Source organism: Carettochelys insculpta, chromosome 8 (assembly GCF_033958435.1).
Source record: "Carettochelys insculpta isolate YL-2023 chromosome 8, ASM3395843v1, whole genome shotgun sequence".
In the NCBI taxonomy this organism is placed as follows: Eukaryota; Metazoa; Chordata; order Testudines; family Carettochelyidae; genus Carettochelys; species Carettochelys insculpta.
This window is the reverse complement of record NC_134144.1, coordinates 4,796,242-4,824,003: the sequence shown is the minus strand read 5'-3', so window position 1 is coordinate 4,824,003 and position 27,762 is coordinate 4,796,242. Positions and strand designations below refer to the sequence as shown.

Sequence of the window (27,762 nt, the reverse complement as noted above, 5' to 3'; positions counted from 1 at the left end):
AGGCTTTATGGCTCTGCATTCTTAAAGGCAAATCAGCTAGGTGGGGAATTAGTGGACCTTAAACTTTACCAAGCACTTTTGTGTTGCTCTTTACTGGTGGAAGTACCTGGCTCTCAGGGGGGAAGTTTCAAGAGGTGCTGTTTTTGGCTTCCTAGTTTCCCTGGACTTAACATGAACACAGCCCTGTTATTACAGCTGCTTCCCCGCCAGAGTCCTTTCAAACTTTCAATGGATTGAAGACTCCCCCTCACTCCACCGAGAAGAGAAGCAATGTTTCAAAAGGTGAACTCCTCCTCTACGAAAACACCAGAAGACAGCGGGGAGATGGGCCTGCTGAATCTGCAGGGGAAAGTTGTTTAGGGTCATTGGTTGGCTCTTGTGAGCTGAGAGCACAGAGGAGACCTCAAGGATCCCGTGGTTGAAAGAGACGAGAACACCATTGCGCCCCAAAGCCCTGCTTGACCGGGAGCTGGATTTACCACAGAGAAGGGCAGCTTCTTTCCTTCAGCTGCCCAGAGCTGAGGTGTCAGTGGGACTTGTCCCTCCCAGCCCGGCTTGAACAAATATTGGGGAAGGATCATCACAGATAAGACTCCGACATCAGGCACCGCACAGTCAAGGGAGACTATTTCTTGGACTCACTTGGGTTGGACATTTTCTTCAGGCTGTGGAATGTCCCCTTCCCCTTTAGACCCCATGACCCCAAGCCAATTGCGAGTTATAAGTAAGCATTAGCTGTGACCAGCGTTCCCGGTAAGCCGAGCACTGGAGCCTCAGCTGATTAGCAGAGCACTCACAGCAGGCAGCATGTGTTTTTACAGGCAAGGCACATAACTTATTCTACCCCTGGATGAAATAGCTGGAGAGAACACTGGCTCTGAGCATTGGTTTGCAGCATCAGCTGTCAGTAACTTCCCATGAGACATCTAACCTTGTTCCTGGAGGAGGGAGATTTCCAAAGGCACCAATGGCAGGTAGGTGCTGCCCTCCTAGGGACGGTCAATTAGAGTTAGGCACCTCTCTGCCACTGGTGGCCTTGAAACTCTGGCTGAATTCCTTAGATATCCTACGCCGTCTCAGCTAAAATGTTCAAAAAGAGCTACTTACAGCTGGCCTCAGACTTCTACACCGCTGAGCAACCATGGAACTAGCTGGACGTCCAGCACTCTCAGAAAGACACAGGCAGCTACCCAAAGATGAACTTTAAGCGTTCCACGGCAGGATCCTGCGTTCAAAGACTTGGCCATAGGTACAAAAGGGCTTTTCGATTCAATGACATCTGAAAGACAGTGCTTGGAGGCTGGGTCATCACACAGGAAAGCATTTTTACTGGTGTTCTTTAAAAGACAAAAAAACCCAAACCAGTTAAGATCACATTCTCTTTTCTCATCACCACATTAGCAGTAAGAAAGCCTCCTTCCTCCCCAGCTCCCTTTGCTTCACCACCAGGACGTGGTCGAAACCACCTCTCACCACGGTGCATTCCAGGGTAGCGGACCGCTCCACTTCTCAGGGACTGTAGAATGACCTCAGACAATCAGCTCCTTCAGCCCTTGTGTTATCAGATCAAAGGTGAATTAATGACAAGCAAACTCCCTCCATGCTGCAACAGCAGGTGAGGTGCGGTCCACCGCTGGGCTATCTGTTGTGGTAAGGGTGTGAGTTGTAATGGCCTGTGATAGAATCTCTTCTAGCCTTAAACTCCGGCAAAGCTATGAAATAACGGTCCTAATGTCAGGGTGCAGGCAGGGTGTTTTCTCCAGCAGGAATCAAATGACAGGAGCCTCAGGGCTAACAGTCGACTTGAACCAAGGCTGCAGTTAAGCCTGTCTGTGGCAGTCAGTTGACAGGGAAGTGGTTGGATGGCAGATACAGCACTTTTCCCAAGTCTTTATCGTTAATGCACAGGCCTGTGCATGCCTTGCCCAGCAGAACATAATGTCCATACAGGGTCTGTCTCCACCAGTAGCTTGTCTCTGACAGTAGCCAATGCCAGAAGCATTTAAGGGAATGAACAGACGTGAGCAGTTCCTGGTAATCCGTCCCTGATCTCCAGGGTCACAGCTCCTGGCAGTCAGAGCATGGGGTTATATCCCAGAGCAGTAACTGGCCCATCCACCAGGAACTTATCTCATTCAAAAACCAGGTTTGCTTTTCGTCCCAGGGCAGGGAGTTCCACACGTTAACAGTGCATTTTGTGAGAGAGTTATGCAAGGCACTGCATACTTAAGCTGCCTATGCTGCCAGATGCTTTGCTGTGTGAGAGCTTGTCAGTGTATGAGAGAAACTGCATCAATTGTGGCAGGATGTGGTTTTCGTGTCAGTTAAATGTGGGGCGAGATTCCCCAGATGCCCAAAATAACCGTAGCTCTGCTGAGGTGGCTAAGCCGACACCAGTTTAGAGCAGCCTACCTAATTAAGAACACCAGGGGAAGGTGAGAGAAGTGGGTTTTATTTCAAGGCATTTGGACAAAACCAGTCCAAATGACAGGCACTGACCCTGCAGAAGCTTGAGGAGGTGATTATGTGACAGCAGCTGTGCATGGCCTTGCATGACTTTCCACTTAGATTGTGCAGGCAGGATTGGTTCCGCACGAGTATAATTTAACGTGCAATTACATTTCCCCCTCTGTCCCCAAACAGATTTCATTTATCTTTAACTACACCTAGCATGTGGTTGGTGCTTTGAAAGCACGCCACTAACGTCTCTTCTGTCCTTGTGGCTGGCACACTGTACTCCCCCAGAGTTTGAAGATTGTGTATCTATCTTTAGGGCTTCTGGTTTCCAGGGTCTGTTTTTAGTCATTTGTCTATGTACATGGCTTCAAAGCAGGATTTTTACAGCGTACTCTTGAATACAGTCACAGGAAAATTTTAGACGAGCCAGGTATGTCGCAAAATTATTTTCTAAATAGGATCTACAGTAAATAGAATCTCAGTGTAACAAACACCAGAATTACCAGCTGAACAGCCGGCCACATCCACCTCATTTGGAAACAGAGGGATGCAATCAGCTAAAAGCAGAGACCAAAAAGTAAATACAGTACACCACTGTTAAACATAAGTAACTACAAAAAAAAATAGAAGAGAGAAAGCAGCATTTTCTTTAGCATAGCACACTTTCAAAGCTGAATTAAGTCGCTATTCAGTTGTAAACTTTAGAAGAGAAAACCATAGCCTTTTGTTCGGCGTCACAGACAAACCTTCATTCCTGAGGTTTAAGGCTACACTGTCATTTTAGGTGTATAGAAATGACTTGGATGGTAGGTTAGCCTTTGTGTCCTTATTACTAAAACTCCTGATGTAGCATTTTGTACATTCATTCCCCAGCCTGCTTTCATGAAGTACTCTTTGAAACATTACCTTAAAGCTCCCTAAGGAACTTTTCCTGTGCATTGAGCAGGGTCTACACAGATCAGCCAAATGTGAGCTTTAGAAATCACACCTCCCCAGCCTGCATTTCTGCTCTATGATGCTAACCCTTTAGATACAAGATCAGAAGCAGGACCATTGCCTGTGTAAACAAACTGCCCTGGTAAAGGGGTGAAGTTGACACAAAAAGTGTTTGTGTGCAGTTTGTTGGATAAACACTGATTTCAGTTTTTCTTGTTACTAAGGGCATTTTTTCTTGCGTTACCAAAATACTGCAGAAAACTGAAAGCCACGTCCCTCCTCTTAGGGTATGCCTAGGCTACATGGAAGATCGACCTGCTCAGAGATCAATCTTCTGGAGTTTGATTTTGCATGCCTGGTAGAGACATGCAAAAATCGAACTATCTGGGGCTGGCAGTCAACCCCTGTACTCCTCGCTATCATAAGGCGTGAGGGAGGTGAAGAGGAGAGTTTCTCCCATGGACCTTCCTCTGTGAAGATGGCCAGGTAAGTCAATTGCAAGTAAGTTAATTCTAGCTACACGATTGCTGCCTAGTGTAGGCCAGGCCTATGTCTCATACCGGCTTGGCTCTTGGTCAGGGTTTCCAAAGGGACACAGCAAAAAAGCAAGATCCCCACCTGCATCTCACGCAGACTTGTGGCCAAAAGCAAGCAGCAGGTATTAACCCTGCAGGGAATTTGAGAGGTCTCAGTGAAGGAGGACGTGCTCTGAGAGGCCACATGTGCCTTTTCAGCCTCCTAAGGGAATCACTAAAAGCCAAGTGTTTGGTGCCAAGGGTTAGAACTTAAGGGGAACAGCCGGGATGGCAAGTCCCTTTGCATTGCAAAAGGGAGGGGACAGGTAGGAGACTGCTTAGGCAGGGGGAGTAAGACCTTCTTATACCTAGAGGGAAAGTTGCTGGGGTTTCTAGCCAAAAAATGGAGCAGCAGTCCCAACCCGGAGTTTCCTGTGCTCTCTGCTCCGCAGGGGAATGGGAAAGGCAACCACACCCCTGCCTTTGGTACCCAGGGCTGCTACACCATCCAGAGGTCTGGCGCTGGCATCTCTCAGGTGTCTGACATCTACCGAAGCCTGAGTGCTAGGCCTAACGTTTAGCAGATTTGAACTGGCTCCAAGTGAGCAGCCAGGAGAGTTCAACAGGAACTTGGACAGAGGGGCCAGGGACGAGAAAGCTAATGGGGTAGACTGTGCAGCCCAATGGATCAGGTGCAGGACGAGGAGGCTGGAGAACCAGGCTCTGTTGCTGACTCAGAGCTGACGTGGGTCGTAGGGGGCCAGTCACTTCCCCTAGGTATTCCCAGCCACGTAACTCCTTTGGAAAAAGACTAGAGATCTGTGGAGTGGGAGCCATGTAAGAGCTACGTGTGGTTTTGTGGGAGGTGGACAAATGCCACAGTGATGGGCACCTTTACCAAAGTCTAAATTGCTGGGGGAAGAGGAGGAAAGGAGAAATAAATAAATCGGAGTAACAAACATGGAAAGAATGAGGAACTGGCCGAGACGCAACAGGAAAAAAGATGAGTGAAGCCAATTACAGGGCAAAGGATGAAAGCAAGACTCGGGAGAGAGGCATTTTAAGCTGCTCTGTGGAAAGCCTAGTGCCCAAGAGACAGTAGCAGGTGGCTTCTTAGAGATGTGCGTGGGCTACAATAGTTTCTATGCAGATACACTCATGGTTCAGGCCATAAGCTAAGCATCAGCATAGATTTGGAAGAAACCTCCCCCATGGGAAAGCTAGTCCATGGTCACCCCCTCTGGAGGAACTAGCAGTGACTACCGTTGGAGACAGGGGTCTACACTAGATGGACCAGTGGTCCCCATGCTGGGTGGTTATGTTCCTGTGGAAGTACACACTGGTGTGTGTCAGGTTTTGAGGAGGGGACAATACAGGCTAGTTCTGTTTGGCATTTTCCATTGTTGATACCCTGCAGACCTCCGAGGTGGTTTCTTTTTACATTCATGGATGAGTGAAGTGGGATTAAATTCACTGGCTTTGATGCATGTTTAAGGATTTCTCGGAACAGTTTACCAGCGACAAGGTCTATTAAAACAGCTGCAGTTCACAACAACATTTTGGCATAAGGGTTTTCTTCAGTGCTGTCTTGCAATTTCCTGCATTACAGGAGAATTACCGGGCGTTTCAGGGGAAGAAGCTAACAGTTCTCTTTTTGTGTCACAGACTTGACTTTCTGACACAGTTTGAATAAAGAGGGAACCCCCCAGGAAATTCCCCTGCAAAGCTGGGTGCCACATAGCAGAATGGTCAGAAGGTTCAGGGTGGTGAGACGGCTGATGACAATGTTTAGCTTCTTGTGTTTGCTCAGGTAGTAGATGTTGCTGATCATGAGGTGGAGTTTGGCTGGCTTGAGACCACTGTTGGATGCACTTTCCTCATTTCCGTTCTTTGCATGCTGTCTCCATCTCCACAGATGACACAACACCACATGACAGTGTCTGTCAGCCCCATCTTTTCCTTTGGGAATCCCCTTTTCTTTTGATCTTTTGTAACCACGCTATCCTGGAAGGTTAAAGCCTCACATCTGCCAGCCACACAGGCTACTTCTCAATGCCTCTAAAACTTAATCATGGCTTATACAACTCTGGGCTTTGTCACAGAGACCTACATGGGGAGGGATTTCCTAGGATGGAACACTGCAGAAAGGGCTTGAGAGGTCGTAGTGGATCACAAGCTAAATATGAGTCAACAGTGTGATGCTGTTGCAAAAAAACCAAACATGATTCTGGGATGTATTAAAGGGAGTGCTGTAAGCAAGGCATGAGAAGTAATTCGTCTGCTCGACACTGTGCTGATTAGGTTTCAGCTGGAATACTGTGTCCAGTTCGAAGCGTCACGTTTCAGGAAAGATGTGGAGAAACTGGAGAAGGTCCAGAGAAGAGCAACAAAATGATTAACGGTCTCGAGAATATGACCTAAGAGAGATGATTAAAAGAATGAGGTTTGTTTAGTTTGGAAAAGAGAAGGCTGCAAGGGGACATGATAGCAGCTTTCAAGTACATAAAAGGGTGTTAAAGGAGGAGGCAGGAAAAATTATGCTCTTTAGCCACTGATAGGACAAGGAAGCAATGGGCTTAAATTGCAGCAAGGGAGGTTTAGGTTGTACACTAAGAAAAATTTCTTAACTGTCAGGGTGGCTAAACCCTGGAATAAATTGCGTAGGGAGGTTGTAGGTCTCCGTCACTGGAGATATTTAAAAGCAGGTTAGATAAATAGCTAACATGGATCATATTGATGGTGGTTGTCTGGACTTGATGACCTCCTGGTCCCTTCCAGCTCTAATATTCTATATTTAGCCCACAGGAGGTGCTGTAAGATCAGGGCACATAATACTGATGTTGTGTGGGCAGGTCGTCAGCTTCCTGTGTACCACTGCCCTGGGTCTCTGCTCAGCCATCTTTAAAGTGAACTGGTCCTTATAACAATTACTCAGCAGGAGTAAAGGAGACTTTTCCCCAGAATCATAAAGCACTCTACAGTGGCAGCTCTATATGGAGGAGCAGAGCTGCAGAGACTTGACAAACCAGCATTACGGAGAGGAGCCATTGACAAAAATAAAATCACTTTCTGTGATAGGCATTTGTTTTCATGGGTCACTTGCCAGGAGGGGTTCATGAATTTGTCTCTTCATTATCACAGCTGGAATTGGGGGAATTGGGATTGAGCTAGGTCCCCTTATTTTTTTTTTAATCTTAATGCCAAGTCTGAACGTAGCCTTGAAAGCATGACCCATCTTCATTAACACTAATCACTAGAAACAGACGTCAAGAAAAGCTGTCTGCTAGGGTTAAAAGTTCAACCACAGTTTCTCCCTTCAGCCTGCGCCTTTACTCCTTGTCGCCTGGCCTTTGCAGCTCCCGAAAACCACAGGTGTAGGGCCAGAGAGGTTGTTTGGGGAAGAAAAAGTCCCACCTTGCGATGGTGCATCTGGGCTGCCACTTGTGAGCCTGGTAATGGAAGCTTTAGGACATCCTATTTCAAGTCAGCTCCAAGCCCCCAAGCTTGTGTATTGATGGAAGAGATGTCTGCGGAGCTACAGTGTGTGTTGCAGGGGAGGAAGGATATTGGAGAGCTACAAATGGTATTTGGGACTGGGACTACTGAGTTCACACAGTGCTGCTGCCAAAGTGCACCTGACATTGTGCCTGTGGCCCCAGAAGCTCAGGTCGTGTTGAGTTTGTAGATGAGACCTGGTCTACAAGGAGATAGGCCAATGTAACACAGCCAACGGGATGAAAAAAAATCCCACCCACACTTGTGAGTGACCTTGACATGCCAAGCCAACCCCTGCTGTGGATGCAGCATCTATGTCAACAGAAGAATGCTCCCATCTGGGAAGCGGTGTAAAACCCTCCATTAGTGTTGGCGTGTCTACACTAGAGCATTATACTGGTGTGCACAGCAATGCAGCTGTTCTGTTACAGCCCTGGTACTGCCGATGTATTTTTCTGCTGAGACTCCCATTATAATTCTTTTAAGGCCATTGAGCTTGATCCAGTTTAGCAATGGGAACAGGATCGGAGGAAGAGTTGAACTGGGGCCATGTCTCCCACGGCGCTGAGTGGGATGTCAAGACACAGGGCCTCGTGTACCCAGCTAATCAGTCATTGTCAATGCTTACTGACTAGGGTATTTTTTTTTGCAGAATATGGCCCCAAGAAGAATGGAGGAGCTAGGGGTGGGACCTTCCCTGGAGCAATCCTACATCTACAAGGTGGTTCTGCTGGGGAGCACCGCCATGGGGAAGTCAAGCCTCGCCTTCTGCTGTGTGACAAATGACTTCCGGGAATCCATGCCTACAGTGGGATGTGCAGGGATAGACTGGTGCTTTGGCACGATATGAAGGGCTAGACGGGTGCGCCTCTTACAGCCGGGGGAAGCAGGAGGGTCTCTGCAGTGGCAGCGCGAAGTTTGGCTTTGCTATCAGGCCCAGCAAAGAGGCTGTAGGCTGGCACTCGGTTTGCGGTTTGCGGCTTGAGGCTGCAGCTGCAACTCTGTCCTTGGGAGCCCTGGTTTAGTAGTGGTGCCGTGGTGGAATGTGAAGTAACAGAACCACCCCCGGTTGCCACCAGTCATGGCAGGATTACTGTGGTGCCTGTCTCACGATTGCCAGCTGTGTAACAAGGAGGAGTCTGGTTAAGACGGCACCAGCGAAGGTGGCCCCCTTAAAAGTGGACCCTTTTCTGTTGCTGATCGCTAGGCACCTGCTTCAGAAGCCCTTCTGAAGAAATCAGGCCCATGCCGTGGTTGGCCATGGAAAAGCACCCTTTGAGTTCAGTAGCAGGGACTAGGTTACCTGGAAGACACATTTCTCCACCGGGGTAGAGTGAAGACACTGGGGAGCCAGAATAATGGAAGAGGTCAGGGTCCTGCATGTCTTTGAACCCCAGGACTGTTTGTGTATTAGGCAAAATGCAGCACCCGCTACACTGCGGCCACAGGGACCAGGAAATCATGGCCAGGGAAAAAGGGAACAGCAGCACAGCTGTGGTCACTGTGGCGTCGGCTCAACATCTAGTGGTTAACTTCAGGTAGCGCAGCATTTAAACAAGGCTGCAAGGGTTGTGATTACAATACCTGCCCTGACCCCTACCAATGAACTTCATCAGGGCTGGCGGATCATCAAGATTAGTAGCTTTAACAAGTTTTGCTTTTGTAGCTGTTTAGTTGGAGGAAACGTGGTGGAAGGATGGGAAAGAGCAGATGTGTATTCCATCAATATTACAAAAGGTTCATTTTGGTAGGTGTCTAGTGTTGGAACTGCATGTAGCAGAACTGAGCAAATAACAGTGGATTTTCGTTTTGGTTTCTTGATGTTGATGGGCAGTTTTAAAAGCCCAGTTCAAGTCCAGCAATAATTTTTTGAAAGATGATGCGGACTCAGAGAAATTTCATTCTGGGTCAAATAAAACATTTGTTTCAGTTCTGAGCATGTTAAACTTTCAAAAATTCCTTGGGTTTTGTTTGAAAACACCTTAACTCCTAACTAACCAAAACCTGAAATTTTGGTATTTTGAAGGTTTGGTTTTTGAGGTTTGGGCTGGTGTGGTGTGTTTTTTTCAACCAGTTCAGGCTCATGGTAGTTTCACTAAAGTAGAGGAAGTAATATTTTATTTTGGGCCAACTTCTGCTGGTGGGGGGTGGGTAGAACAAGCTTTCAAGTGACACAGGTATAGGAAAGGACTCAGTGTTGACAACTAAATACCCTGTTTCCTGACCAGATCTTGACAACTTCTGTGACACTCAAAAGCCTATCCTCTTCATCACCAGAAATTAGTCCAATAAATATCACTTCACCTTCTTCTCTCTCCAATGCCCTGGGACCAACTTGGCTATATTAACTCTGCAACGATGGGCTCACAAAACTTTGTGGCGTCATTAAATCTGCAGCTATATTTTCTTGGCGGAGGTAGGGGGGAGCTTTGGCTGAACCTCACTTATTCTAGAGTGAGTGGATTTCCATTTAAAACCACATGGAACTGATGGCGAGGAGGTGCTTTGAGCAGATCTGCCTAATGGGCAGAGCCTGTAGGAAATCTGGGATTAAAGCTGCTTGATGTGATCTGTTGGAGGACTTCTTGTGCATCTGAGAAAATCCAGGAAGCAGACTTGTTAAGGACCCTGTCACAAACAGGGCAGAAGAGAACGTTCTGCAGCAGTTGAGGGGTTGCTAAATGGTAAAGTCTCCCTAGGTTAGTCAGACCTGAAAACTCAGTTGAAATGCTCCCCAAATCCCCAGCAACATCATAGCGTTCCAACCCCAGGAGCCAGCGCGTCTGGAGGGAGAACTCTTGCAGCCTGGTATTCAGAGCGACGTCTTCCCCAATGTAGGGAGTGAGGAGAGAGAAGGTAATTGCACTCAGCCGCCTGCCCGGCTCCCCGGCTCCCCGCTCCGCCCTTATCTCTGTTCAAGCTGGTCAGGAATTCTTTGCCCACGTATAGCTATTGGAAAACGTGGGTGAGGCAAAACAGAAAGGTGTGTTTTGGCTTAAACTCCCCTCAGGACGGCTGTTCTGCTCCAGGCTGGTGTTCTGCTGGGACAACCTCCCACCTCCACCCAGCCTAACCAGTCCCCTGTGGGTAGGGCGGTTGCCAGGGGTCGGGGGACACACATGTCACAGGCTGCCATTACAGCTTGTTCCAGACCCAATGTGTCTCTCCAGCAGCTGGCTTATCTGACTGGCACGATGTTGGCTTAGCCTGGCTGTGAGCAGCCACATTGCAAATCCCTCCCCAGGTGACTGTCTCTGCCCCGGTTCTGCTTCCTTCCGTCTGCTGCCAGCAGCTGAGCCCCCTCTGATTCTTCCCCAGGGGATTGTGGGAGGAAACCCTCTCTCCTTCTGGGCCTGGAGGGGAACTGTGGGAAGGCATTGGTGGAGGAGGATCAGCCCTTGAGTGACTTCACTGCCAGCTGGGCGGGGTGTGTGGGAATGAGGGCACTGAAGACCTACCCATGTTTAGTAGCATGGACGAAGCCCAGCAATGGTTCGTTATTCTGTGCGACTCTTCTCGGGCGTGACAAATGACCCCTCGCACAACTGTGTCGCATTTAGATGGTGAGTTTGTTGGCAGTCTACCAGCACGCAGGTCAGTAACGTCACTGAGAAAGGTTTGTAACCACTCTGTAGGTGAACTCACAGCTATCCTCCAGGCCTTGGCGTCGGGGACCAGAGGTGCTGGAATTAGAGGTGCCGCTCTTTGGGCAGGGGCTGGGAGCAGGTGTCCCGCTGGGAGAGCCACCCAGCCTTCCAGCCCTTGGTGAGCCGGGGGGAAACTAAGAGCTTGGCTGCATGAGCAGGGTGCAGGGTAAGCACACAGCACACACACACGAACACTACTACAGGCCCCCTACAGTGCCTGGAGTGTTCCCTAACATGCACCACGCAGGCCTGGTTGCGCCCGACACAGGCTAACGTTCCACGTGGAAGGGTTCTAAGCATGGTGGTGCCCTTGTGCCTGGTGAGTGAGACAGGGCAAGTCGTGGGGGGGTGGGTACGAGGCCTGAAGGCAGTTCGCACAGATGGAAAAAGTACCCAACAGAATTACTTGAGTAAAAGCATAAGTACTTCTACTTCAGTTACACATACCAGTTTGTACTTTTACTCAAGTAGTTTTCCAGGAGGAGACTGATTTTACTAAATTACCTTCCCTCCCCGCAGCAGTGCTTTTACTCAAGTAACTTTCAGGGTACTTCTTCCACCTCTGGCAGTTTGCAGCATCCAGCTTATGGGGTGGTTTCTGGGCCACCTTTGTGAATAGCTGAAGATTTGCAGATGCTCCCTTCCTACTTCTCAGCCACTGCTTGGACAGGGCCAGTGGAGGCATTCTTGCTACCTAGCGCGTGGGTCTGCTCCAAGCTCAGTGATCTTCTCTAGGTTGGCACCATGCAGACCCTGTCCACACTGGGCAGGCCTCGGCTCTAACTGCAGTGACTAATCATGAAGTCAGGAGCTGTGGTTCTACCTGTAAACCTGTCTTCTTTCCATCACCTTACCAGAAGGGTTACGGAGGGAGGTTCAGATGGGATCACAGTGCAGAACAAGCCCGCGTCTACTTTGACGGAACTCTGCTTTTGCGCCCCATCTCCCAGGAGGCAGACGAGTTTGCAAAGAGCAAAGGCTCAATGCACTTGGAAACGTCAGCAAAATCCAACCACCAGGCGACCGAGGTTTTTGTGGCTATAGGCGAGTTCCAAGTGAAAAGCGGCTGTACAGGCCAACAGCATGATGGATGTGGAGGTCTCTGCCTGCCAAGCCATAACTCACTGCTGCTGGTCTCCTCCCAGCTGCTCCAGGGAAGTTAGGGTGCAGACACTTGACCTGAAGAGGTCCAGAAACTGCAGAGTGTGCATCGGCGGGAGGGCGGGAATTGTGTGGAGACCCACCTCCAGAGCCCTGCCTGGAAAGGTACCCACTGCTGTCCCACTAGGACGATTTGAGGACTGGTACTGACCCTAAGGTGAATTGAGTTTGAGACCCCGGGTCTAGCACAAGAGGGTACATCAGCAACAGGTTCCACCTGCAAAATGTCACCTATCAATAATGAGCATTTACTTCCCAGTGGTGCTACATGACACAGGTACCATGAAATCTGTAGATGTTTTAGGGCAAGGAACGAAGAGGGGAAATGGCTGAGTCCTGAGGGAGGGGCCGTGTTCAAGAGCAAAGGCACCTGAGGGAAATTGTGAATGAATATTTGTTAAAACAGGAAGTGCCGAAGTCCTAGGCAAAGAGATATATTGACCTCAAAGCTAAAAAACAACTTAAACCACTCAGCATTTATGAATAAAAACAGTCATAAAAACATATCAGACCAAAGGTCCATCTAGCCCAGTATCTTGCCTTCTGACAACGGCCAATGCCAGATGCCCCACAGAGCGTGAATAGAACAAACAATCATCAAGTGATCCCTCCGTGTCACTTATATCTAGATATTTAAAATATTAATAAGAGGAAGATCCCATAATTCAGCCAAATAGCTTTTTAGTGAAGAAAAGAGTTGGCTCTCTCCCTCTTTCACCTCTCTTTGTTGCAGGTCAGTCCTTGGGATGAAATTTCAAACAGCCCTAGGACTGCTCTACATTTCACCAACAGGAATAGTCATCTATGGACTATTCTGCTGGTTGGGGGATGGTGTTGGCCACACCTCCGGCCCACTGCTGATGAGAGGGAGGGACACAGCAGGGAAACCCCTATCTGCCCCATCAGCAGCTGGAAAGTTGTCCTAACAAAGCCAGAGCAGGGTCTGAGGAGGTAGAACAAAGCATTACACTAGCTGAGTGGAGGAGGACGGAGAAGTTCTTATGCTGAGTTTCTTCACAGCTCATGAATTAGTGAAACTGGAAGAAGAGAAGGAACCAGCCCTTCAGCCTCAGGCCTGGAGGAAGGAGTCATGCATGGATCTGTGCGAGCCAAGTCATTCCACTAAGAAGTGCTTCAGGAGCTAAGGGAAGCGACAGCCTGACCCACCCTACAGCGGGTTTTTATTTGGGGGGAGGATGGAATGGCAACCGTAATCATTGTAACAAGTGTGGTGTCAAAGGCGCAGCTTGTGAGTGGGACTGCGATTATAGGTTGGTTTTTTTTTTTTTGTTTTTTTTTTTTTAAAAAGTTGTTGGCGTTTGACCGAAGAATTCTATGAGGAGAGATTGCTGCGTGCCGGGAACCTGTAATGCAAAGCATGAGAGCGGTTTTCAGGTATCTAAAAGGGTGTCATAAGGAGGAGGGAGAAAACTTGTTCTTCTTGGGCTCTGAGGATAGAGCAAGAAGCAATGGGCTTAAACTGCAGTAAAGGAGGTGTAGGCTGGACATTAGGAAAAAGTTCCTAACTGTCAGGGTGGTCAAACACTAGAATAAATTGGCAAGGGAGGTTGTGGAAGCTCCATCTCTGGAGGTATTTAAGAACAGGTTAGATACATGTCTATCGGGGATGGTCTAGACAGTACCTGGTCCTGCCATGAGGGCCGGGGGCTGGACACAATGACCTCTCAAGGTCCCTTCCAGTCCCAGCATTCTATGATTCTATTCCTCTAGATTGTGTTGATTCAGTTTTATTGTAGAAAAATTGTTCTAAAAGGTCTTCAAGAATAAAGGCAGCAAAAAGGAGCACTCTCTCTTCCCTCCACTTCCCCGCACCTTTACAAGTTCTACTTAAAAAAACCACCTTATAGAGGCTATTGAATGTTAAGGTCATTCAGCCATGAAATGTAAGACATGGACTCTCCAGAACATGCAGATCCCATTTTTTATTGTGGTAGGAATACTGATTTTGTCATGAGGCTTGTGGTTGCGGGGGCCTTTCTAAAAGGCCCAGCTGAAGGGCTCAAGTCACCCTTTGAGAAACTTTAAAAGCCAAAACACTTTCTGGCCCTCATGGGGATTCTCTGTTGGCAAGCAGGCAGGTGAGCCAGCGGGAAGAGAATAGAATCATTCTGAATTGAATTAGTTACCTGCTTTGTATATTGTCTGGCAGGGGCAGACACACCAACATGTTTAATGTGGAGCAGGCTTAATGAATTGAGTAAATGCTCAGGCCACAACATGACCTGGGCATACAGACATGCAAGTAGACAGGAAATTTAATTTTGGGTTTGATGTGGAACGTCTCAGGCTGGCTGATGTGTCCCCCCTATACACTGTAACTTCTAAACAGAATCCCAGGGAAGTACTATTTTTGGTTGTTTTGTGACACTTAACAGCCAAGTATGCTTTGTCACTTCCTTAGTCTCTTTTGTTTTCCTAATAAATCACTGCCCCTGGCTTTTTTTTTTTTTTTTTTTTTTTTTTTTTTTTTTTTTTTAAGGCAATGCTTTGATCCCTGTGTCCTAGAGGAGGGTCTCTGTACATTCAGGCCTAAGACTGAAAGGTCAGTTATCAGCTTGGACACCATTTCCACCTCTTTGTTTCCAAACTCTCTCCTAAGGAAGGGAGAAGAGCTCGGGGTTACCCGTCCCCAGTGGGTTTTCTCGGGAGGGTTTTCTCACTTGAGTGGTGGCAGCTACCTCCCAGGGTCAGGGAATCGGTGACTTTGGGAAGCTTTTGAGCAGAAGCCTATAGAGGAGAGGTGTTTGTAAGGCTTCTGTGGGCCCCCACCTTCTGCCTGTGAAGTGTCAGCGTGGGGATCAGCCCTAACACCCTGAGGAGCCGGGGATGTTGATGTCGAGGGCTAGGCAAGCTGCTCTTTTCCCCTCATGCCTGGATGGCATGTTAGCTCCCACCCCACAGCAGCGGGCTTTGCTGTGAAGGCACATTTAGATGCATGGGGCAGTTCCAGAGTCATTGGTTCTGGCCAGCTGCTGGCTTAGACCAGGTCTATGCCAGGGCCAGGGACACATGCCCTGTGTAACACTCCAGTGCATTCACCACGCCTAGTGTGCCAGAACACAGCAGTGCACTGTCACTCGTGCAGTTTGTTTCCTCTGTGGGGAGGCAGGGCTGGACTAATCCACACTGACAAAGCGCTCCAAGGGCAGGCCAGACTCCATGCAGCCATCGCCCCGTTGGTTACTCTCCGGTCCCATTTTCCACCCTCTTCCCAGCAGCTAGCAGAGTCAGGGTGGGACCCCTGGAGCTGAAGACATGGACCTGTCATATGTCTGTACCTCGATCTGGCTCAGGGAATTGAGACAGTCTTCCCTCTGGCACAGCTCTCCCAGGCAAACTCCCACATGAGCCACAAAATAAAGGGATTAACGGGGTTTACCTGAAAGGCCCCTCAGGAGGCTGGCCGGCTTCCAGCAGGAGCAGCTCCCTGGCTGGGCCCTAGGATCTTCAGAGAAGAGGTTTTTTTTCCAGGAGGGCCTCTTCCTGATTAAATACCTGCCCTGCAGCACCCAGGTGGAAGCTGGCTGCCTCTAATTGGCAGGCTGAACAGGTTCCCTGGGGCCTGGGTCCTTTTGCAGAAAATGGGCCCCTATCCCACTGATTGAGTGTGAAGCACATTCGCCTCACCATGGACACACCCAGAAGCCGCCTCAGACCCTGGGCTGTCCTTCAGTTTGCATAATGCCCCACAGCCTCACTTATGGAAGTAGCACGGAGAAAGGAGAATCCGGCTTCTAATCAGCCCCATGTAATTAGGGTTACCATATTTGAACGTTCCAGAAAAGAGGACCCCCCCCCCAAGACAGAGTGTATCTGTCTCAGTAGCTATTAATACAATATAGCTACTGAGACAGATACACTCCCTTTCAGGAGGGAGTGGTCCTCTTTTCTGAATGATCAAATATGGTAACCCCAATGAGTCAATGCAATTGCATGGGATGCAGCTGAGCTGAAGGAGGCCTGCAGTCCTTGCCTTTCCGGAGCATCTGTTTGCCTGCAGCTTGCATGGTGGGGATCTCCATGTCCTTAGGAACTGAGGACTGTGGGGCAGATATCAGTTCCAAAGGTGCCTCCCCGCATGCCTTGTTCACCTGGAGGATGGAGCAGCTTGATTCTTTGTTACTTTTCGCTATCCTATGGGAGGTTTGAAAGACACCAGCACAGGGTGCGTTCTCTTAACAGGGTGTGTGCAGACAGAATCCCAGCCCTGTGGCCAAAGGGTGCAATTACCGAATCCTACCCAACCAGCAACAGCTGTAAACCCAGCTCCATGATAGCCTCCCATGGTCTCTTTGCAGTCCTTTAGTCCTGATTCTGGGCTAGCTGCTGTGTATCGTCCCCCCTGCCGAATGCAGCATGCGGCGTGCACCCCGTTTCTGCCGTACGTAGACACGCCGGTCTGCCAAGTTGTGTTGATTGACACCAGCAGAGGAACTGGCCTACACCAGAGTGTTCTTCAGGCAGCATAGCCTGACTGTCAGTGTGGGCTGTACCTGGGCCAGAGAGAACAAGAGGGCAGGGCCCGGGCCAGCCAGCTCAGTGCCTTGCTGCAGAAGTGCTTTGATTAAAAATGAAGCAGCAACAACTTCCAGGGCAGTTTGGTGTAAGCAAGAGGTGACGCCTACCTGGATTTATAGATTTTAAAGCCAGAAGGGCCCTACGTAGTCTGGCCTAACAGGCAAACCCGTCGCAGAGCCACCTGGGTGACCACAGAGAGTGACTAACAGAGGTAGGAAGTGGAGAAGCCAGCTCAGGCCTCTCAGCAGGGCAGCAAGAGTTTGCTGCCCTAGGAGGAGGGTGGGGCTGTGCAGGTGCACCATGGCCAGACACCTGCCACCCAGACTGATGCAAAGCCAGCTGCAAAGATCACCTTGGTTTGCCAGTGCATTACTCCTGCTGGCCAGACATGCTTGTCAGGGAAGTAGGACCCGTTCCCACACTACCTGTTTGCAGCTGGAGTCAGAGTCCGACTAAAAAGTTGGCTACTTTGCCCAGTGATGCCATCAAAACACTTTATTGCGTGGACAAGAAATTGTGCAGGAAAAAAGAAGCAATCTCAGGGGCCAGCAGTGCTACTTGGTTCTGAAGATCTGACTCCCGGGAGAATTAAGACAAGTCTGATTCACTTACGGCCACAGCAGACACATGCAGGGCTAGGGGGTTTTTCAATTTTTTTATTGTTTTGATTTGTATAAAAGAGCCCACATTCCATGAAGATCGTTAACACAGGAATTTGTACGTCTTGCCCACAGCCATTTCCAGGGGCAAACCATTTTAGACAGAGCAAAAGCCGAAATGGGGACAAGTGGGGGACAGGGGGAAAGAAAAAAGGCAAATGAAAGAGGGAACATGTTTGAAAATATATGGGAGTTATCATCAGCTCTTTGGTTTCTATCATTTATAGCCACAAAGATACATTGAAATGAGACCAGACATTCTCATTTGCCTAGAGGAGAGGCTGGGCTGTACAAGGAGGAAGGGAGAAGGGTCTTTTATTATCGTTATGAAAATTCATCCCCACTCTTCACGATTTCATTCATCTTGAATGGATTCGCTGCTGGCTTCTAGAGGGAGACAAGCTTGCCTGAGTCCATGGCCTGACTTCCGGGAGCTCACCACGACAGCCCTCCTCCGGCCAAAGCGTCCCACGGGTCTGATCCCACGGCCTGTGTACCAGGAAGGGTCAATATCGGGGTCTGGAAGGCAGAGGCCAAGCAGGGTTTAGCATGAGGGGCTGAGGGATCCGCTTCCTGAGCAGGTGCCAGCCATGTTTCTTGGGATTATGAACCAGGGACTCCTGGAGCTAGAAGGATGAGCTGCTTCAACCTGACAGAGCTATAGCTCTGCAGCTGGGGGCTGCGATAGCACATATCCTTTAAGGCTCAGCCCCAGACCTGCAGCACAAACTCCCAGGGGTTGCACCCACCTTGTCACTGCCCGTGGTGGGGCCTTAGCTCATTTTAAAATGACCATGAACTTGTGTGAGAACAATGAAAGTGGGAAGCGGGGTAGCCTAGTAGAGGAGGGACTGGAACGAAACCTAGAAATAAAAGGACTCAGAAAACTCAGGCAAGTGCATGGGGCGGCCCTGTAAAGGGAGTGACCTGTAATGTTGCACATTGACCAGCAGAGGGCACTACTACACAACCCTGCATCCAAAGTAAGGCCTTTCCCTCAATGTGTCTGCATTTGAACTCCTCCAGGTGTAGGGGGCCAGGCTGGGATGGTCCTTACGTGTGCCAGGGCTGTGTACATGTGTAACCCACATACCTAACACAAGAACGGCCATACTGGGTCAGACCAAAGGTCCATCCAGCCCAGTGTCCACTCTGCTAACAGTGGCTGATACCAGGTGCCCCAGAACGAGTGGACCAAACGGTTAACGATCTCTCTCCTACCATCCATCTCCTTATAAAGGGAGGCCAGGGACACCATTCCTTACCCATGCTGGCTAATAGCTAGTAATGGACCTGACCTCCAGGAGGAATTTATCTAGCTCTTTTCTGAACCCTGTTACAGCCCTACTTGGCACTGCCTCCTCTGGCCCCCTCAAGGGCTGAACTCACAACCCGGGGTTTAGCAGGCCAATGCTCAAACCACTGTGAAGAACTCCCTTTTATTTGTTTTAAGCCTGCTGCCCATTAATGTCATTTGGCGTCCCCTAGTTCTTGTATTATGGGAACAAATAAATAATTTTTCCTTGTTCACTTTCTCCGCACCCCTCATAATTTCACAGACCTCTATCATATCCCCCTTAGTTTCTTTAATCTCTCTTCATATGGGACCTGTCCCAAACCTCTTATAGTTTTTTTTTTTTTGCCTTTTTCTAATGCCAATACATCTTTTTTGAGATGCGGAGACCACATCTGTATGCAGTACTCAGGATGTGGGCATATCCTGGATTTATATAGAGGCAATAAGATGGTCTCCATCGTACTTTCTATCCCCTTTTTTTATCTAGGAGTGTGGTTCACTGTTCCATGAATGAATTAGTCCTGAACCTGCAATCTCTAGAGCCTTCTACTGTGTGAGCTAAAAGCCAGATGGCTCTCAGCTCAGCGTGTAGAGGAGATGTGTTCTTAGTGCCACAACATGGCATGGTAAGCCACCCCTAGGTCTGTGGTTTACATCTGCATCAACTGATGGTCCGGCCTGGCTGCTGCAGTTGCTGGGACTTACTCCGGATTTCCATGGATCGCTCCCGGATTCGGCAGTCGGCTTCGGGCAGGACCAGACAGAGGAGCAGCAGGTACATGAAGCAGGCAGCTAGCAGTTTCATTCCCTTCAGTGCTCTCAAAGCTGGTGGCTGGTGCCGGAATTCAGCCAGGAGTGACCCAGCCTGCAGAAACAGAGATCGGCAGAGTAGATCAGGCTGGTGTGAGTGAATCAATCCTCTTCCGCGAGACAGACCCACCAAACAACAGGCATTACAGCTGCCCTGGGAACTGGGGGAGGGGGTCTTGTCCACGGGAAATGCCAACATTTTGATACTGGCTTTTTTCCGCCCCCAGATGGACTGAAAAGCTGAAATTTCAAAACTTCTTGTAAAGTCAAATTTCTCCATTTAAAAAGAAATCTGGAACCATCAAAATGCTTCATTTAGCTAATGTCAGAACCGTGCCATATATACTACCCACTTCCCAATATTAGATATACACATATTACAATTCATGTTTTAATAGAGAGTGTTGAAACAACATGAATCAACCTGAGAGAAAAGTGTGTCATTTGACTTTACTGGGAAAAAAATATAAACACTTCAACATTATCAAAATGAAACGTGCAAGGCTGACAGACCCAGGTCACCAGCAGGACGGCCTGAACTTGTGACCTTAGGAACTAAAGCCACATGCTCTAATCACAAGAGGTAAAGCACAGCTGGCTTTCACTCTCCCTTGTCTGGTCTCACTGTAGCTAGGGCTACACAAGAAAGTCCAAACTATCCCTTTTGAATTGTCTACATCAAAATTGTTCTCAGAGTTAACAGACGCCCACAAAACGGCTGAACTTGGATTAAACTACATTCTCCAATGGAAAAAGAACGGTTCCCTTGGGAATGGTCTGACCCACGCTGGCAGGAATGGATGCACGATCAGACGCGCCCACCTCACTGTCGTCATTGAAAAGCCATGAGTCAGGTTCCCCCCAACTCATGAGACTGGCTTGAAAATCCTGATTTAACTGAATTTTTTTATTTGCTGCCTGGTTTCTGAGGCATTACGCTGCGCTTGGGTGACATTTTCAAGTGCTTATCCTCAGCCGCTGGGTGGGTGGGTGGATGGGGAACCTATTGCAAGACTCATGCTGAAAAAACCCCTTAAACTGGCAAGTATCAGAGGGGGAGCCGTGTTAGTCCGGATCTGTAACAGCAACGAAGGGCCCTGTGGCACCTTACAGACTAACAGAAAAGTTTTGAGCATGAGCTTTTGTGAACACAGACTCACTTCATCAGATCCTGGTCTTGGAAATCTGCAGGGAATTATGCCCGGAGTCCTAGGAACTGGGGGAGGTTAACAGGGTCATGCCTTGAGCCCTCTGGACTGGGTGAAGGCGTGTGGACGGGAGTATGAACTTCATGCAGGTAACAAAGGCAGCAGTTGGACTGAGTCCTTACACGCCCTGTACCTGCTCTTGCAGACAGTCGAGTTCTAGGGCTTGGCCTGGGGTCTTTGGTCCAGGGCCTTCGTGGGCTCTCTAAGAACAGTTTCAGGTGCCTTCATCGTGGGCTCGAAGCATTAAATGGCGCTTGGTCCTGCTGCAAGTACAGGCGACTTGGCTTGATGGATGGCCTCTAGCGGTCCCTTCCCAGCCGGGATTCTGCGATTAACCCTTTCAATACCTTTTGGCAGGGGAGGCCGAGATCGTCAGTACATTGCAAGCAGCTGGAAGCCCTGTTTCAATGGCCAGCAAACCAGACTTACAAATGTGTCAGGGATGCAAAACATCCAGTGCTTACTGGGGAACTGGCCATCGTGTCTGCCTGCAGGGAAGGTATGTATATATATATATATATATATATATATATATATATTGGCCTAAGAATTTACAGGGTGGGGCTACATCGTACATCAAACTAGGGCTCTGACTCAGGTTTGAGCCCAAACCCCTCTTCCATCCACACACACACCAATCTGCCTTGGGTCAATAGGCACTCAGGACCTGGGTCCTAGGGCCTTGCTAGGGGGAGCTCATGTCCCTCCAAGTCCCTGTCTCAAGCCCTGTCTCTGCAGCATGGACGCAGCTGGCACCAGAAACTCAGGTCAGGCCTGTGAGACGCAGCCTGAACCTGGCCGCACGGTGGTGAGACCCAGGCACACTAGCAGGTGCAGCTCGCAGGGGACACACATCCAGGTCCCACTGATCTGGGATTGCACTGCAGTGCAGACACGCCCCCAGTGACAGAACAATTTAAGGCCAAGCCGGGCAGAGGTGAGCTGACTCCAGAAAGGGCCCAGGTATTGCATCGTTTTGCATTGGTTTGAAGATTAGTTGCATAGCTGTGACAAACCCTTATCTACCTGGTCTGCCTCTCTACCTCTTCAGCGCATAGTACTGCACACAGGACAGCAGCAAAGCACTCACCTCCTGCCTGACTGTGTAGACCCTTCAGCCCCCCGCCTGGTGCCCGAGGGCTTGGAAAGCTCCCCCAGCACAGCTGTGCTTCTGAGTGGATGCTGCCTCTACTGACAGGAGAGTCTCAGGTCAGTGTGGCTAACCCACTGCCCCAGAGGTGGTGGCGAAGCTGATGGTTCCATCAACCTAGCTTGTCGACACAGGGACTTAGGTCAACTGAACGACACTGCTCAAGGTTTTCCACACCCCAGGGCAGCACCGCTGGGCTGAGCTAATTTTCTAGTGCACTCCAGCCCTTAACTACCACCTCCTTACTTCTGTGCAGATGGCCAGGTCTAGATTGCATTGCCATCTGCTCCTAGGCCACCCAACACAGAGCTGAGGGGCGGGGGGTGTTCAGTTTGTCAGCGTGACTTACTCTGACACAGCCACACAGGCCTCTTCCCCTGCTGGCGCCCGCCCTCAGGCTCCCCAGCGGGAACCAGTTTGGAAATCTCTTCCCAGGCAGTTCTTGTGCCACTTGCAGGCTGCTGAGCACGACCCAGGTCTGCGAACAGCCGGTGGACAGAAACGGGCTGGTCCATACCCACTCCTCGCCCTTTGCTGGATCACCATTTATCCTCGCCTGAGCCCGCACGGTTTCTCATTCACTGCCCTGCCTGCTCCCTGCGCGTGGCGTCTGGATGGGAACACGGCTGCCACTGCAGAAAAGGGTCCGGTCCCCCTTTCAGTACAGGGCCCGACTCCTGGGCAGCCCACACCTGGCTGCTGTAGTGGGGGCCCAGGGTAGCTAGGAGCAGCAGCGGAGGAACCAGCTTTCTAGGCCAGCCCATTTCTGCTCCCCTGCCTTGTCTGTGATGCTCCAGGGCCCCACCCCGGACGTCTTTTCAGCAACACCCATCGGCGAGTGCTGGGGGGGCACAAGGGGCACTGACTCTATGACCACCCACTAGCGACACCTCCTGGTCATATCGTCAGTCTGAGGGAGGCCAGCTCGGGGAGGGAGTGGTGATGGGGACAACCCCTTCTTCCACCCCAGACCTGCCTCTTCCTGACCAGCCCCAGCCCCAGCCCCTTCCCCCACTCCACCCTTCCCCCAGCCTCTGCCCTGTCCCCTCCCCCTGCTCTGCCCCTTCCCCCAAGATCCCACCTCTGCCCTGCCCTCCAAATCTCCCCCCAAGGCCCCTTCCCCAAGTGATGCAACTCAGGTGACTAATGGAGGCGCCTGGCGGTGGCAGCAGGACACAGGCCCACCCTGGTGGCAGGAAGTGGCGTGCCCTGGCCCCGGCTCACTCTGCTGCCCAAGTTGCGTTGCTTTGCTTCCTGCTGCCGGTGAACGCGGGGGGAGGGGTGGTTCCGCTCCTTCCCGCGTGCCCCTCCCCCAAGCAACGTGGCTTGGAGCTGGGGAGCAGAGCAGGCTGGGGCCGGGTGCTCCACCTCCTGCTGTCAGTAAGTCGGGGTCGGCCCGACTCCTGCTGCTGGTGCCAGGCCACTGATAGCCCCCTGGGCCCCCAGCGCATGGTTGGCCTGAACCACCCGATGGATGGGATGGCTCTGGCCCCTTGCCCCTCCCTGTACTGCTTTGGGGGGGGTATGTGGCCTTCATGCCTGGGGCAGTTTATAGCTTGAGCAATGTGTTCGGCTAAATCAGAACAGGATTTACCGCCCCGCCCCCCCCCAAAGTGCCACACCTGAACGCCTGAGTCAGGCTCTGGAAACGAAAGGGCATTCCTAACTGCTTCCTACAGCGGCGTCCACCATCAGGGCGCTGTGCGCTCAGCCACGGCCCCAGACCGCAGCCACTCGCGCCGGCTTCGTCACTTCACACAAACCCTGGGGCAGCGGGGGAGGCAGGTGTGACCTCTGACACTCGGTGCAGTTTTTACAATTGCACCGACGGCCGCATAACTTCCCTCACAATCCTCCCTCAAGCTCCCAACTGAGCACGTCATTTTACTCTTCTCTGCCTTTGCTGTCGACCATTCACTTGGGTTTTACCAGATGTTGTTTGTGCCTTACACGGTGAGGTGAACGGTTGGGTTGAAATGCACAGGCTAGGAACGGAACTTGTACCGGGCTGTTATCTGCATCAATCACTTGCAATTCAGGAGCTAACTGGCCACAGAAAAATCTACAAGGGAGGAGAATTACTGTTCAAGCAGTAGCAGCTGGAGACTCAGGGTTCATCTACACAGCAGCCTTATGCTGAAATAAGTTATTCTGGAAGAGCTTATTTCAAAATAACACTGCCCCACACAAAATAGCACTTTGCTATTTAGAAATGCAGCGTCTACACACATGGAGCCTATTTTGAAATAGAGCCATTGGGTACACTATGGCTTGGTTTGAAATAGGCGCTATTCTTTAAAGAATGAAGTTTACTGATTTCAAAATAAGCTTTCCGCTACTTCAGAGTTATTTCACAGTAGTGGTTGCCTTGTGCAGACACCAGAATAGTGATTTCAAAGTTACAGCTGTGATTTTGAAATAAGTTTGCTGTGCAGAGCCACCCTCAGACAAAGTTGGTGTTACTTTGCAAGACTTTGGAAAATTCTAACATGCTAAACTGAATTCATGCAAAACACCTGCAAAGCAAGCTTGTAGTAGTGGTTCCATTCCTGTAACAGGAAAACAATTAAAAGCTGTTTTGAAATAAGCTCAGATTTTGTACTGACACTTGCCTGTCATTGCGTGCTTTAGGGAAAGGACCCTTTGCTGAAGTTTAAACACGGTGCGCACAGAAGTATAGCCCACAAACGTTCATGGGAAGAAACACACAGATACACACACTCACACATGCTGGTAAGGAGACACACACACACAGGTTTAGTACAAAAAAACCACACACAGCAGCTCCACAGTAACATATCACACAAGCAAAAATAAATTCAATGACAGTTCTGACCTCTCCCAGTTTACCTCTGGCTTACTTTGCTTTTCCTCTGCTTCCCATGGGAGCCCTCACTCAACGACATGTGCCTGGCTGTCACACAGCCCTGCCAACGTACTTACTGTGCGTCGAACAGGCGTTCTGGCGGGCAATGCTGCTTCCTTCCTCCAATGATCGGACTCTGAGCCAGAGAGCCCCCGGTTGCCTGTTTTATGCCTTGCTTAAGTGCTGATGTCACAGACAAATCCAGCCCTGGACAAAGCCTGAGCCTTTTCACGTCAGCTCCCCTCCCCAATCCCATTATGTTAATTTTTATCAAACCGAGAAAGGGCTTTTCATGATTCACTAGGGTGGTTATTTTATCTTGGGGTTCTAATGGCTTCTTCAATTTGGACCAATCAGATAGCTTGGGAATATGCTAATCTTTTCTCCCCCTGTGCCCCTACTTCCTACATCCCCAGACGTACCCCAGCAGTGAATGACTTTTGGGCAGGCTCATTCAGGAGCACGCTGCTGAGGTTTTGCCCAGGGTTGTTGAATTGCATGAGACTAGTGAAAATCCCACTTTGTAGCTCTATGATGTAGGAAGAGTTTGGAGGAGGGACAGTGTCTGTACTGCCCGCACACCTGTGCGGTTCACACGTCCCAGACCTAGGCCCCCACCCTGCAATTCACCATGCTCGAGCAGACAGCTGAGGCTGTGCAAAGCACCACCCCAGGGCGAAGGGCTGGATGGAGGCCTTACAATGAAGGAGAGGAACAAAACTGCTCCACCACAGCAATGAGAAGGGGCCTTCACTGCACTCACCCTGCCGCTAACAAGTGTGACCAGTGTAGGCAACCGGCTAAGCAAGTGAAAAAGACGATTGGCCGACCCCTCTGTGACATGGATGGAGGCAAAAAAAGCACCGAGTACTTCCGCTTTTTCCCCATCACGCTTTCCCCGACCACCTTCTTGTTGCTAACACACTTGGAGACCCCTTCTTGTTATCCTTCACCTCCTTCCCTAGCTGCGACTCCAGGTGTGCTTCAGCCTTCCTGATTACACCCCTGCATGCTTGAGCAATAGGTTTATAGTCCTGTTGGGCCAAGTTTCCCATTCTTGTAATCTCCAGGTCGCCAAAGATTTCTCTGTTAAGCCAAGCTGGCCCCCTGCCATATTTGCCATTCTTTCAGCATTGTGGGACGCTTTGCTCCTGTACCCTCAGCAAGGCATCTTTAAAACACAGCCAGCTCTCTGGGACACCCTCCCCCGTTGTATTAGCCCCCTGGGGGATCCTGCCTATCAGTTCTCTCAGAAAGCAAAAGTCTGCTTTTCTGAAGTTCAGGGTCCCCAGTCTGCTTTTCTCCTTTCCTGCTTCTCAAGACTCTGAACTCAACCAACCCATAGTCACATCTGCTGAGGCCCTCCCCATGTGTATTTTCCCTACCAATTCAATCGTTTGTGAGCCACAGGTGAAGGGGATCATGAACCCTAGTTGGTTTCTTCAGCACTTGGAGCAGAAAATTGTCCTTAACACTCTCCAAAAACCTACTGGATTGTCTGTGCATGGTTGTATTGTTCTCCCAGCAGATGTCAGGGTGGTTGAAGTCTCCCCTGAGAACCAGGGCCTGTGATCTGAAAACTTCTGTCCGAAGAAAGCCTTGTCTATCTCATCCTCCTGGTCTGAAGCAAATGCTCATCACATCACCACCCTTGTTGCTCTCATCTCTAATCTTAGCCTAGAGACTCTCAACAGGCTTTTCTCCAGTTTCATATGGGAACTCTGAGCAATCATTCTGCTCTTACAGCCTGAAACTCCTCCACCTTTTCTCCCCTGCCTGCCCTTCCTGAACAGGTTACACCCATCCAGGGCAGTGCTCCAGTCATGAGAGTTACCCCACCAAGACTTTTATCCAGGCAAAAAACAAAACCAAAAGTTGATTTTTTTAAAACAATCTTTTTGATTCTTTTTTAAAGACAATTTCATGATTTTTGGAGGCTCCAACTCTGGATTTTGACTGTTTCGGGAGGGCAGTGCTGCAGGCTTTATCTCTCAATCTCCACAGGAGCTTGTGTGGGGGTTGTAACACAGCAAATAGACTGTGCACGTCCTGCAGAACATTATAGGGCAAAAGGAACTGGGTGAGATTTATCATCTGAAACTTTTTTAGCACAAACTTCACATGCAGGTTAAACTAGACGTTCTGTGAAGTTGCATTGATTCTGCCCACTTGTTATGGTCACGGGGGGGTGGGGGGGAGAAAGATAATCAAATTCCACAAAAATTAAAAAATTCATTTCACCCTGTTCAAAATGAAGTTTCAATATTTCAGTTCAAAATGAGATTTTTTCACTTGGAATTTTCCTTCACTTTTACAGAGAATCATTTTCAAATGCAGAAAAATCCCAAAATTGAAACAAAATATTTTGGTCTAGGCTGAACAGATCTTTCCCCTCGGTTCTAAATGATTTTTTTTTTTTTTTTTTTTTTTGCCATTTGCAAAACTGCCAGTGGAAGCCCCCCGCATGCCCAAACAACCTGCCCCCCCTACAAACCACTGATTTGCACAGGACCAAGTAGGGGTAGAATGCCAATTTCCAAAGATCAGTTCCTTTTATTTCATAAGAACCGTGGATACTCTGGTATGGTAACTGTTAATATGGATAAAACAACGATAAGTCCTGTGGCATCTTGTAGACTAACAGTTTTTTTGGAGTATAAGCTTTCATGGGCAAAGATCCGCTTTGTCAGATGCATGACTACATGTTTTCCCCTCTGACACCTTTTAATATGGGTGTGGCCAACATCTATAAAAGTCTATTCAAGTCACTAGGCATCTGATCCTGAGTCCCCACTGCATCTTGATTTCATCCTCTGCATGGTTCTCGCCACAGCAGTGGTTCTCAACCTATTTACCATTGTGAGCTGCATATTCCCATCCACAAAGTCTCGATGGGGAAATGTTACTTTACGGAAGCACTTGTCCTACTCCAGAATGAAAAGTGCACTGTAGCACTGAGAGGGGACGGTACTTCCTGAGGAAATCGCCAAGTTGAGTTAAGCTACGTAAGTCAACCATTATA

The 27,762-nt window shown here is 49.5% G+C and overlaps 3 protein-coding genes across 3 annotated transcripts in view; 1 reads left to right on the top strand and 2 right to left on the bottom strand.

The window, feature by feature from the left end:
* The first annotated feature begins 228 nt into the window (after positions 1-228).
* Positions 229-13,356, top strand: RAB17 (RAB17, member RAS oncogene family). The gene is given in 4 exon segments (XM_075000842.1): positions 229-282; positions 8,056-8,220; positions 11,908-12,094; positions 13,232-13,356. Coding segments are annotated over 4 exon segments (531 nt in total).
* A 4,045-nt stretch (positions 13,357-17,401) lies between these two features.
* PRLH (prolactin releasing hormone) lies at positions 17,402-19,565 on the bottom strand. The gene is made up of 2 exons (XM_075001410.1): positions 19,412-19,565; positions 17,402-17,928 (listed from the first exon to the last, which is right to left on the bottom strand). Exons 1-2 carry the CDS (start codon positions 19,509-19,511, stop codon positions 17,765-17,767), a joined length of 264 nt encoding a protein of 87 aa, XP_074857511.1. The 5' UTR covers positions 19,512-19,565; the 3' UTR covers positions 17,402-17,764.
* Positions 19,435-27,762, bottom strand: part of MLPH (melanophilin) — a 79,510-nt gene continuing 71,182 nt past the window's right edge. The window contains exon 16 of the mRNA XM_075001409.1: positions 19,435-19,571. Coding sequence (XP_074857510.1) covers positions 19,552-19,571 — 20 coding nt within the window. The 3' untranslated portion in view covers positions 19,435-19,551. The remainder of the gene's footprint in view (positions 19,572-27,762) is intronic.

Coding starts and splice junctions, on each gene's coding strand:
- PRLH (XM_075001410.1), bottom strand. CDS start 19,511: ATGAAACTGCTAGCTGCCTGCTTCATGTACCTGCTGCTCCTCTGTCTG. Junction 17,929..19,411: donor GCGATCCATGGAAATCCGGA/GTAAGTCCCAGC, acceptor TCTGCCTTCCAG/ACCCCGATATTGACCCTTCC.